The following is a 12,594-nucleotide window of genomic DNA, read 5'->3' as shown; positions in this document are numbered from 1 at the left end:
TCAAAGTCATGGCATGTTTACAATTCTAAACTAAAGTTTAAATTTTTGTTTTGCATCAAGAATTATTACATTGCATATAAAAAAATGGCCAAGTGTAGGCCGGCCGGCCCCACCTAGGCCGGCCGGCCCCACTCTCTCTCATTTCGCCAAGGGACAGCATGAACCAGAAACTTTGAGTGCCTAGGGAGCAAAGCAAAGTGGCCATGATCAACATGCAGAGGGGGAGTAGGCCAGCCGGCCTCATCATGGCCACCCGGCGCCTCTCCTCCGCTCGTGTCCCGTTGTCGCCAACCGGAGCACTCATACCTACAAAGCTACGAGATAGACTTCGACGTGGAGCAAGGAGGGCCGCGGGAGGTGCCGCCCGGCGCCATGCAGGCCGGCCGGCCTGGCCCCTGCGCCCCTCTATAAAAGGCCACCACACCATCGTCGTTCGTCGCACCACCGCTCTGAGTACGCAGGTCACTCACCCGAGCACACTTTTTCTCTTCCTCTCACTGAGTTTTCTTGCTTAATGAAGCTCTTAGGAGTTAATTAAGCCAAGTAACCTAGGTGCTAGTCCCGCAAAAATAGTAGTAGTGCTGAGATTAGCTCAATACTAATGCAATAACATTAACAGTAACTTTCTCCTAAAAATGAAAGACACAAAAATATGTCCTTGTAGAATAATCAAGCTCTGAACGAAGAACGTTTGTGGTGGACTGATCCCCACAAGAACGACTAACCACTGACCCCTCCGATTATTTTTCCCTGCATATTCTCTGTACTAATCTTTTGCAGGAGTGTCACTATGGGGGAATATCAAAGGCAAGGTGGTGGACTCTGTCCGCCGACCGTCACGATCCCAGGAAGAAGAGAAGGAAGCCCCCCGCCTCTCCAGCAATCCCGAGGCCCCGTCTCAAAATCAGAGTTCTGACGTCGGTCAATCAGATCATCGTCCAGACTGATTATGAGCGGGATGCCCTCGAGCTGTTGAAGAAGCAGTCGTACGGCCACGCCAAGCGGTTCGATACAGCCTCATGATGACGGGACTCTGCCAGGACATGAACCGCGTGTTCACGGCTGTGGGATGGTCACGCTTCGCCGACATCACCGCACCAGGTTCGCACCTTCTCACCATGGAATTCTTGTCAACACTTCATGTCGAAACCATTGGAAAAGAAACTAAAATCCACTTCCGCTTTTTCAACGAGTTCTTTGAAATGTTACCCAGAGACTTTAGTAATGCACTAGGCTTCAGTAAGAAATGTCTATTAGAAGCTAATGCATTAATAGATGATTTTGAATATGACCGTAGTGCTTGGTGGAACGAAATCTCAGATGAACCAGTAAGTAGTAAAAACAGCATAGTCTCCATCCATAATCCAACTCTGAGAGTTCTAGCCAAGTATCTGGCTATGGTAGTCTTTTCCCGAGCAGACCTCAGGCTGTGTAGCTCCTCGGAGCTCATGTGCCTATATGCTATGTCAAAGAAGATTTGCTACTCACCTGTCATGGGCATGGTCGCACATTGGCAGAAAATGATCACGTGTAAATCTCCCATCGACATAACCTCACCGGTCACCCGCATTGCGCGGTATGTCGGTGTTTTGGACAAAGCACAAGTCACATATCTGCCCGCGACGGATGAGTACCGAACCTTCATTGGTCTGGACCACTTTGTCCACGCGCACATGATGCGTGAAGGTCCTGGGAACTCAGTTTTCATGTGCTATCCGGGGTATGAGAAGGAGTTCGAGCTGCCATGATCGAAACTCTCGCTCTACTCCATGAAACGTCTGACCCTCCAAATGGAAAAGAAGGAGCCAGCACGCCACAACACAGCTGGTCCTATGACACGTGGCAGAACTCGGCATGACGCACAGTTGGCCGAGGGTGGCACATCACGGCAGGCAGGAGTTTCCCATCAGGCAGGCACATCCCGCCAAGCAGGAACTTCTCGCCAGCCAGGAGCTTCACGGCAGGCCCGTGCTTCTTAGGAAGCCAGACCATCACACGCTGCACCCTCGCCAGATGCCTCAGCTCAGCCTCACCCAAACACCACTCACATGAGCTTCGAGGAGGCCTACGGGTTTTACAACCAGGGTGGCCAGACCTCGTACCAGCCTGTTGGTAGCTAGGGATACGGGCACGACCAGGGGTTTTACTATCCCTCGGGTATGGGGACCTCCCATGGCCCACAGGTTGGCCCATATGCGTCAGCATGCTTCGAGTACGACAACCCGCTCACACGGGAGTTGTCAGGCCTCACTGCCCGAATGGCGCCTTAGAGTTACGTCAGGAGGATTTGGGACACAACCTCGATCACAACACCAGTCTCACGCAGGAGAGTTGTGGGATGTTATCCTCCTTGTCCTATGATTGGCACCATGGTGCGTACTACCCCCCGCCACATCCAGACCAGTAGCCCCGAGCTTCGTTGAAGCTTGGGGGGGGGGATCGTCAGTATCCAGGTAAGTCGTCTCACCCGCTCATTCAGCTTACTTAAAAAAAAGAGAGAAAAGCCATGCTTAGAATAAATGTGTGGAAATCCGTGTAAATTCTCATCTTGGAAATGATGAATAATTGCTCTGTTTGAGTTTTGCATGTGCCCCATTTACAACTTTTTACTCATCTAGTACCAGAGCTAGTTGGCACATAATTTAAATCTGTTTGTGTGGGAGCATTAACATGATTTCTAAGTCTAAATTGTTGTGGGATTCCAGATGGCCTACATCAAAATTAAAACTGTTTACCTTTGTAAGGGAAATTCTCGGAGTAATATTAAAATATGATAAAAGATTTCCCTGTTGGTTTACATACCCCATTCAGAGCCATAATGACATTTCATACTTGAGCTACCACAGGCTATCTTGATTTATTTTGAGCTTTGTCGAATGGTGAGTTCGATTGAGGAAAGGTACTTGTCATATGCCGGTCTTTCTCTTTTGCATACCCATTTATTTGCTAGCCTCAAAATGTCTAGTGAGACAATTACCTACTCTGGGTATTGTCATCCACTTTTTCCCAGATAGTTCCACCACAACTCCAGCCCAAAATTTCCACTGTGTGCCTATCCACTTCAAAAAGGATAAAAAATTCTTCAAAAGCTCCCTCTAAAAATACTAAATTCAGGAAGGACATGGGGGTTATCTTCTTAAAAAAGAGAGAGAGAAGAAGTGCCCATGATCCTTAGCAAAAATGGTTCAAAAGAGGAGATTCAATAAAATGACCCAGAAATATTTCCAAAAGTGTGAGTCCATTTCTCCCTCTCTCGTGAACATTTGTGATTCCTTAAGATCGGAATTTGATCAAGTACTTACCTTTTGCGAACCATTCTTCGGCTTGGCAACATAGTTAATCAAGGTATGTCACACTCTTCCTACCCATAACCCCAGATATCAGCCTTAGATCAGGAAGAAGTTGGTCAAGTTTTGACCTTGGTGAGGATCATACACCTTGAGCGATTGAGAGTACCTTCAGGGAACTTTAATCACATGCATACTTAAGAAATATTCCGAGAAAGAACCTGAACAGGGAAGACAGGAAAATATTCCGGTGAAGGTTGTTCAGTCCTCCAACCGCTCAAGACAAGGGATGAAATGTGAAATAAGCCCCATCATCCAGAACATATAGGTATGAGCCAACTTACTCGAAGTACATACGGATAAAGTAATATGCTGTGCACAAGGTACCTGCAGAGGGCAAACATCGACGCAACTCCTGATCCACCGAGCCTCGGTATTAAGCTTTGCTCGAGGACGAGCAAAAGTTTAAGCTTGGGGGGGGTGTTGACGGCCATTATCTCACATTTTGACCGTCAACTTCTTGGGAATAAATTGAGTTTTGCACCATGTTCCATGCATATTTTATTTGATTCTAATAAGTTCCACAAGTTTTGGATGTGTTGTGCTTGCAGGAATTCACTGTCCAAAGATGGTCGAAATCAGAGAAAATCCCGGCCGCCCAGCACATTCTGTGCCGACCGACCTGACACCTCCACATACATGGGTCCAATACTTTTACTGGAGCAATGTGACACGTTCATAAGGTTCCAGAACAAGGCGAACATCTCATATCCTGTCGGTGGACCCGAAAGGCACAAGATTCAACCCAAAGACCCACATGTCCATGCCAAGATCGTCAAATGGGGAAACCACCCATCCCAGAGGCAATGTGGAGTGTTGATCTGCAATGTCGGCAAAACGGAGGGCTGAGAGGCTCCTGAGGTAGTCCGCCCGGCCTCCCCCGGGCCGCCCGGCCTAAGGAATAAGCATCAGAGGAATATACCCGAAGAACCGACGTCCAGGAGGGATCAAAGGCCGTCCACAGAAGGTCGGTGCCAGGTGGCACAATCCTAGACCGGCCGGCCTAGGATGGGCCGCCCGGCCCCACTTGGCAGCCTCTCAACTCCCGGCTTCGCGTGGAAGTTAAGCACCGCCTCTACAGTTGCGTGCACCGGGCGCTACCTGAATTTACGGCCTTCTACCGACCTTGGAAGCCTATAAATAGCACTCTCCCCCTCACTTGTAAACACACACTCAAAGGAGCAATTCTCTCTTCTCAAGTCTAGAGTAGGTAAGTAGTTGGGAGTTAGAGTCGAGTCGAGCTTGTCTCGGGGATCCGGAGTCGTCATCGGAGCTCGGTATAAGCTCTTGTATCTTTTCCTTTGACTATTTAAATATAAGTTATCTTCTTTATTTATTTGAGTCAGCTTTACTTTCCGCAAGTATTTATCTTTCCAAGTACTAGTACTTGTCTGCGGTAGTAAGTTTTTACCTCTAGTTCAGTTTAAGTTCTCTTTCTTGCTTGTCGGAGTTAGTCTTACGGGTTTTCTCGCCCGTACTAGTGTAACTCAAGTTAGTTCACAAGGTTGAGGGGGATTTCTCTTGAAGGCCTCAAGAGAAATCCTAGTACCGAGAATAGACGTGGTGTCTGACTCAGTGCTAGCTAGAAAGTGTGTTCCACCCCACGGTACTGCAGTGGTCGGCGGCAAGTAGTGACAGCCTTGTCCGTCCCTCGTAGTGCACCATGTTCGGGTGTTTTCATAGCATTAGGATTGCCAAAAGTATATTGGGCCCCTTCTCACCCCTGTTTGCGCCCTTCGCTTAGGCCGCCGAAGTAAGCTCCTGGTTCCGACATCAAGTTAGAAGCTTAGATTAGTTCCAGTGAGGCTAGCTCAGTAGTTTAGAAGTGTTTCAGGAGTCCTTTCTCGCTCGTTGTCCTCCCAACTGCTACATCTCTAAGGTATAGAATCTCTTGTGTGTCACGCGGTCATAGTTTGGCCATTTACCTAATCAGTTATCTGGCTTACCCCTGCTGAATTAGTCGGTCGATAACTCCAGTAAAGGTTGTCACTACAATTTACGATACACTTTACCATAGTGCTTCCCTGAGGATTTCACGATACCCTGGAATACTCCAAGGTGAAGTGCTACACAGGTGAATTCTGTGCGCTTGTAGAATACCTATTCAGATTGAGCATAAGAGACACCAACACTGAGCATTCACGATTTACCCTTTATCCCTATGTAGGGTTAGCAGAAAGAGATTTACTCCTTTTAAGGTGACTTAGATCTTATATTTGCGTAAATTACCAACATGGACCGTTGGATCCCGTCTGGGATCGATCTGTGTGTTTTGTTTTCTTTTGTTTTTGTTTTCTTTTGTTTTGCTTTTATGTCCTGTTTTTGTGTCTAGTGTTACAACTGACAAACGAGAATGTAATATCTAATTCACGTAATGAGGAGACAGATCCCAGCAGAAAAGCTTAAGACTCACGAGCTATTTATATATAAACATGCTAAAAATTCAATTCAAACTAAGCACTATACTTAGAATTAAGCCAAGCTTTGACCTAACCTGGAGCTCGCAAGCTCCATGATCCGATATTGAGGTATTCGATGAAGCTCGACTATTTCAATTTTGTGTGCCATGTGCATGCACCATGCTATCTCTATTAACTAAATTTCCAACCATTGAAAACTAAAATAATATAGCTCGAGGTGAGTCTTGCATTAGCCAGCCAGCTACTATATTGCACAAGCTAAAATAGATACAAAATAATACTTGCTCAATTCTATTTTGATAGTTCTATTTCACTTGGTATGAAAATCAAGAGAAGAACTATGCTTAATCACGAATCCTCGTTTCGATGTTATCATATACTACGCTGATATTTTTTTTCAACATAAGTCACTTTGCACAGGAATCGAACGACCGTCCATATTATTTCTAAGATATCATCTTGTATGCGACTATCAAAATAGAATAATGCAATTTTGGAGACATGCCTATAAAAAGAAAATAGAGAATAAAGTTAAATATTCAAATATGCTTCTGTTTCCATTATTTATCGAATTAAATTTGTCTTTTAGGTCAATCTCCATGCATAGTTTCAGTCACTATTAGGAAGACTATGAATTTGGTAACCGAACCGGATGAGTGTGTATGAGGATGAAACTTCTCTCATATCCATGGAACTCCCCGTCTCTTCTCGTAGTGATCATACCATATTAGCAATTTTTTTTATGTTGTATAATATTTACTGAAACTAGCCTTATATGTGCGTCTCCTTATATATAATCAATATTGCTATCGTGAAGGTTCTATTGTGGTCTTCATAAAACTTAAAGGGTCTATTTGGAACGTAGGAACGCAAAATATAGGAACACAGAAAATGCAGGAATCATGTGAACTAAAACATGGAAAACTACAGAATTTTAAAACACAAGAATGAAAAATTTAGGTCGTTTGGATCCTAGAAAAATATAAAACTTTTTCAAATGCTAATGAAACAAGGTTCCAGCAGTTCACTCTAATTAAACTAGATTTACATGCTAAAACATGAGAATAAATTCTTATTATATATTCCTTTCTCAAATCTCCTCTTTGTTTCTTCCATAATAATCATATCCTTTCTCATTCCCTTTTAGTTATTCTTGTTTCTAAAGCTCGCACGTGTTACTATTTAAATTGATGAGACATTAGGCTCAATGCAAAGATTCATAGTTAGACCTAAACACAGTAATATAGTTAGATATACTCTCCAGTAGGATATCTTGATGAATTGCCGTAGGATTTTTTTCCCCTATCCTGATTCTACAGTCGACCGTGAGTTCCCAACCTCACGGTCAATTCAACTTCCGCTTCCCCTTCCCACTCACTCTTCCCGTCTCTCCTCTCTTTTCCCCTTTCCTTTACTCCCTCTCCCCCCTCCATTTTCTCCGGCGGAGGTACCCTCCAGGACGCGCTCGCTGCGGCATCCCTCCCCCTCCGTCGCCGCACCTCTGCGGCCTCCCTCCCCCTCCGCCGCCGCACCTCCTGCCTCCCTCTGGTGGCCCGACGACCGGCTCTCCAGTAGCGCCGGATCCGCGGTGGCAGGATCCGCAGCGGCCCGTGGCGCCGAATCCGCGGTGGAGCGACGTGCTCGGGTGGGGCCGCAGCGGTGGAGCGGCGCGCGGCGGGGAGGCGGCTCGCCGGTAAGTGATTTTTTTTGTTGCAAAATTTTTCTACAAAATGTTTCATCTGAATTATTTTATTTTGGATGCAAAAATTTTTACCTGATCTTTTCTTTTTGTTTTGGATGCAAGAAAAATTTTATCTGAGTTTTTTTGTTTTGAATGTAAAAATTTTCTCTTCATGTTTTAAAGTTTGTTTCTTAAAATTTTTTCTTCCAAAATTTTCTCCCTCAAATTTTTCTCGCCTCTTGATTTTTTCCCTTGAAAATTTTTTATCAAAAAACAATAAAAAAGTTACTAAAAAACGGTCGATAAATCGACCGTACAAATCGCAAGTTATGGTCGCCCGTAAACTAGAATCACCCATTTTTTGGATTCTGTTGAATGCTTTTTTCCTTATGTTTTGTGAAGGAACAAAAAAACCTTTCCTTAGGGATGATGGAAATCAGTTTTCCTCCCTCCGAAACACCTAAGCAGAAAATTTTCCTGAAAGATATGTTTATTTGGGTTTTTTCTATGAAAAAATACTCCATTCTAAACAGCCCCTGTTTGATGAACCTCGGCTCGGGATCCCGCTCAGGGCCTCTGGTTATCCTCCCTCAGGTTCATCTTCTCTCGGACTCTCTCCTCCCTTGCTCTTCCTTCCCCGGCGGCGACGACTTGGCGAGCGGCGGCGCCATTTGTCCTATCTTCGCCCAGCCCTTTGCCGGCGATGAGCGCATCCTCCAGGTATGCCCGCCCCTTCTCTTCCCTTCTGCTGTGCGAGACGGAGCACCCCAAACCCTATAAAAACTATTTGTATTCGGATCTGAATCAGTTACAATATAGTACCTACTAACTTCAATTTCGTTTGCAAGAATTATCGGGTGTCCATGTTCTATGCTGGGTCCGCCCCTGCCTGTGTGCAGGAGTCAAATACATTACAAGACAAACATTTTGGGGAAGAACATGGCTAAGCCTACATTCCGGTTGCTTAACCGAACTGTGAATGCTGCGTCAAGGACTTCTCAAAATCCTGTGGAAGGTTCAAGCGATGAAGATAGTGACAGTGAAACTTCAACTAAAAAGAAAAGAGCTCCAAGACGCGGGAGAAAGAAAGCCACCACAGAAACATTGGAAGGTGAAAGAAAAGAAAGCCAAATAAGCTCTGGACAAGAATCCCCTGAAGAGACTAAGAAAGTTAAGAGGCGAGGCCGTAAGAAAGGTAAATTTATGTACTTGTTGCAGTTCTAGTCATCTGGAGCACTTTCTTTCTATATGTTGCAGCATCATATTTTTTCTCTGTTATGTTACAGCTGCTACTACTGCAAGCTCAGAGGAGGGGATGGACAAGGCAAAGGAGCCAAAGAAGAGGGGAAGAAGAAAAGATAAGACTACAGTGGAATCTAGTGACAATGAAGGAGATGACCAGGGCAAAGATCTGATGCCCTCTAATGAAAGAGAATATCAGACTGTGATAAAGAATTTGGCCGATGACCTGGAAACTAAAATAGAGTTAACATTGCAGGAAGATATTGGAACGGTTGATAGTTTAATGCCACTAGTGTGCTGCTTTGGACCTGCTAAGTACTCATTTATTCCTTCTGGAAGACCTGCTAATAGGCTGATAGATCATGAGATTCATGATAGAATGAAGGACATGTTTTGGTCTACAGATAAATTTATGAGGGCACCAGGAGGGCCTTCATCCAATGTTGCTCTAGCTTTAGCAGCGATTGGTGGCAGGGTTGCATTCATGGGAAAATTAGGTGATGACGAGTATGGTCAAAGTTTGCTGTACTACTTAAACATCAATGGAGTTCAAACACGAGCAGTCTGTATGGACCCTTCAGCGCCAACTGCCGTGTCCTTGATGAAGGTCACAAGCAAAGGCAGTCTGAAGACAAACTGTGTTAAACCTTGCGCTGAAGATTGTTTTCTGCAGTCTGATATCAACCCAGCGGTTCTAAAGGAGGTACGTATCAAACCATCAAATATTAAATTTGTGACATACTTTCTTCTCTATAATACTTTGTCATTTTTAGATGCTCTGTGTAATTATTATTTGTTATTTATTAATAGTGGTATGAAAACATCCGATTCTAATGTGTCTAGTTTATGTTCCTGGAAAAAGTTTAGGTGTTCACTTTGTACACATAGAGATGTGGGTTGCCTCTTATTTCAGTTTATAAGGATGTATTTTCAAAATATTTAATATTGCAGTAAGTCGTATTCTCAACTTGCATTCATATTTTTCTAGTTCTCTTATCCAGGTGCTCGCATGTCATGGGAGTACCCCCCCTAAAGGATTTGGTACTCCCCTCTCCTAAACAATATCAGCGGAATGTCTTGTCCCCATGGTTGATTTTTTTCTTTTATTTTTCCAGTTCTTTGATATATTCTCATGTAGTTTATGTTGTGTTACATGTTCTGAAGCAAATACTAACAGTTAACTGCTAGATCTAATAAAATTTGTCATAATCAATTGTAAAGCATGACTCATGTCGCTTTAAGTTTGCTAAAGATGATATCCATCATAAATGGATAAATATCATTATGACATCGAAATATTTGATGCACAGGTGAGGGTTAACCTGTTTCATAGTTAGGCCCAGTAGGAACCAAATATAGGAACCCATTTATTGTTCTGCTTTACTATCCGTTTTTGCAGGCCATGTCTTAACTTGATTCTGTAATCCACATTAAAAATCACTATACCAGTGATATGTTCTATACCATATCACATGTGCGAGAACAAATAAATGATACTAAGAATTGCATAAGAACCTATTAGTGTCAAGGCACTGACAGCTGCTGCACACAGAACATGTATGATAATATCTTCTCTAACTTTCTTCTTCATCTTAATACAGGCTAAGATGTTTTATTATAACTCGACAGCTTTGCTTGAGCCCACTACACAGTCATCATTGTTAAAAGCCATTGATGTTTCAAAGAAATTTGGTGGTATAATATTCTTTGATCTTAATCTTCCACTTCCACTATGGTCATCCAGTAAAGAAACCATGTCACTCATCAAGGAGGCATGGGAAGCTGCCGATATCATTGAAGTCACGAAACAAGAACTCGAGTTTCTCTGCGATATTAAGCCATCTGAGAAATTTGACACAAATGATAATGATAAGTCCAAATTTACGCACTACAGTCCAGAAGTTATTATGAAATTGTGGCATGATAATCTCAAGGTCCTCTTTGTGACAAACGGTACCTCCAAGATTCACTATTACACAGAAAAGCACAATGGCTGGGTTTGTGGGACAGAAGATGCACCGATCACTCCTTTCACCAGTGAAATGTCTCAATCGGGTGATGCCATTGTTGCAGGTACCTCATTTTTTTTGCCCTTTATACTCCTAAAGGATATTTTACTGTTTCATAAATGATGTCATACATTATAGGCACTGAATCTCTAAATATGACCTTGTGCATTATAATGTCAGTCACAATAAGCTTTACGATAACTGGAAAATAAATCTAGCAGACATAGCCTATTACTATATCTCCACCTGTGCTTGGCAAAGAACTCAGAGACTGTACCCTCCTAAGTTCTGCACGCAGTGAGGGCCATTTTGCGGTCATCCTCCAGCTGCAATAAAGACCATATAACGTGCTTTCTGGTGACAATATTCCAGCTTGATTACAAAGTGTTTGACTCCACTTCATCTTTTCTGTTTATGTGATTCTAAGGCCCATGTTGTTAGTCTGACATGCATTCGTCTGGGTTAACATCTAGTGTCTTTTTAAATTTTTCAGCCCTCATGAGGATGCTCGCAATTAACCCTCACCTGATGACAGACAAGGTTTACTTGCACAAGGCAGTGAAACATGCTATTAAATGTGGTGTCATCGATCAGTGGGTGCTTGCACGAGAGCGGGGCTTCCTCCCCAAAGAGAGAGCAGACGACCCAACCAGTGAGCAATATGAAGTGAGGTCCATCACAGAGAGGGAATATCGCACACTTCCTGATGCCTTGCAATCAGAACACTCGTCAACCAGTGAACTTGCATATGTGGAGTAAAAGGAGAGGCCATCAGGGTCTATATACTGGATTCCTATATTTTTTACGGGAATTGGCCTGGCTGTGGTTAGCTAAAGTTGGGATTCAGAAGTATTAGCATATATAAACCGCATTGAATGTTCATGGACAGACGTATAAGTTCCTTTCTGATTCAGTTTAGACATTTCAACTGCCAATGAGTGCCTTCTTAACATATTTTGCCATCTTCTAATCTGAATGCTTCTTGGAGTGGGAAATCGAAGTTGCAGTTTCTTTTACAGAGTATTTCGTTTAGATTAAGTTCCTGCTTCTGATAGGTTCCAGATACAAATTTTACTTTATCCAAGCAGGAACTCCTTTCTAATATAATATAACACAAAACTTCAGAATCTTTATCATATAAATAAGCGTGGTTACTTGTAAAGTCTAAGTGAAAACATCTAGGTCAATACGCAGAGATGATTCAGGGAGGTTTCTCCTTACTTTATTTCTTCAGTCTTTCATTACTTGCAGCAAAGCAATGCTGATACATCGACTAATAAAGTATTTACTGCTTGTACTTGTCAACCAACTAACCACTATGTGTACTTAGCAACTATATGTATATTGTCCTTTCAAATCATGGTACAATAATCTATGTATGAATCTTGCTACACTTGTGTCATACAGACGGCTAAAGGGCACTGAAACATTTTCCATCAAATATTAATGGTACATTCATCTGTTACCGGCAATGCTGAGGCGAGCAGTGACAAACTGAGTAATAACTGAGAATGGTATCATCCATCTCCATTGTTATCCTGTTCATCCTGACGAACTGCGCAAAATCCAGCTGCTTGGTGAACTCTAATCTTAGATGGACATCCCAGAAAGACCACTGGATTCACAAGGAAGGCATCGACCAGCAAATATCGAAGAATGGCTCTTAGGTAAAATTGGAGGTATTTAGTGTCCCAGCACCATACAATGCTACTACAGACTACACAGAGTTCTGAGTCAGCAATGCGAATGCCTCTGCCTCACCAGCAGCCACCACCTTTTCAGTTCCAACTGCCCTATCGTAGCTCTAGGTTCAAACTGCCCTATCCTTGATGCGGATACCGAAGACGCACGGTGGGGGCCATGAATCCCTTCCTCGCGGCGGAAGTAGGTGACAC

At 43.4% G+C, this 12,594-nt stretch overlaps 1 protein-coding gene across 2 annotated transcripts; it reads left to right on the top strand.

Annotated features, from left to right (window-relative positions):
* Window positions 1-7,980: 7,980 nt before the first annotated feature.
* LOC120692137 (fructokinase-like 2, chloroplastic) lies at window positions 7,981-11,669 on the top strand. Of its 2 annotated transcripts, none has more exons than XM_039975373.1 (5): window positions 7,981-8,168; window positions 8,348-8,643; window positions 8,735-9,393; window positions 10,292-10,763; window positions 11,193-11,669. In XM_039975373.1, the coding sequence occupies exons 1-5, from the start codon at window positions 8,152-8,154 to the stop codon at window positions 11,456-11,458; spliced, it is 1,710 nt and encodes a 569-aa protein (XP_039831307.1). In that variant the 5' UTR covers window positions 7,981-8,151; the 3' UTR covers window positions 11,459-11,669. The 2 variants fall into 2 exon arrangements, with proteins under 2 accessions (XP_039831307.1, XP_039831305.1); XM_039975371.1 differs by having other exon boundaries at window positions 8,016-8,168; window positions 8,297-8,643.
* The last annotated feature ends 925 nt before the right edge of the window (window positions 11,670-12,594 follow it).

This window comes from Panicum virgatum, chromosome 9N, assembly GCF_016808335.1.
Source record: "Panicum virgatum strain AP13 chromosome 9N, P.virgatum_v5, whole genome shotgun sequence".
Lineage (NCBI taxonomy): Eukaryota > Viridiplantae > Streptophyta > Magnoliopsida > Poales > Poaceae > Panicum > Panicum virgatum.
Note: the sequence above shows the minus strand (reverse complement) of the source record. Positions and strands in the feature narration are given on the sequence as shown.

What these genes read in the sequence shown, in the direction of transcription:
- LOC120692137 (XM_039975371.1), top strand. An exon ending in GAGGCGAGGCCGTAAGAAAG is followed by an intron (nt 8,644 to 8,734) that starts GTAAATTTATGT and finishes GTTATGTTACAG; the next exon opens with CTGCTACTACTGCAAGCTCA. An exon ending in GGGTGATGCCATTGTTGCAG is followed by an intron (nt 10,764 to 11,192) that starts GTACCTCATTTT and finishes TAAATTTTTCAG; the next exon opens with CCCTCATGAGGATGCTCGCA.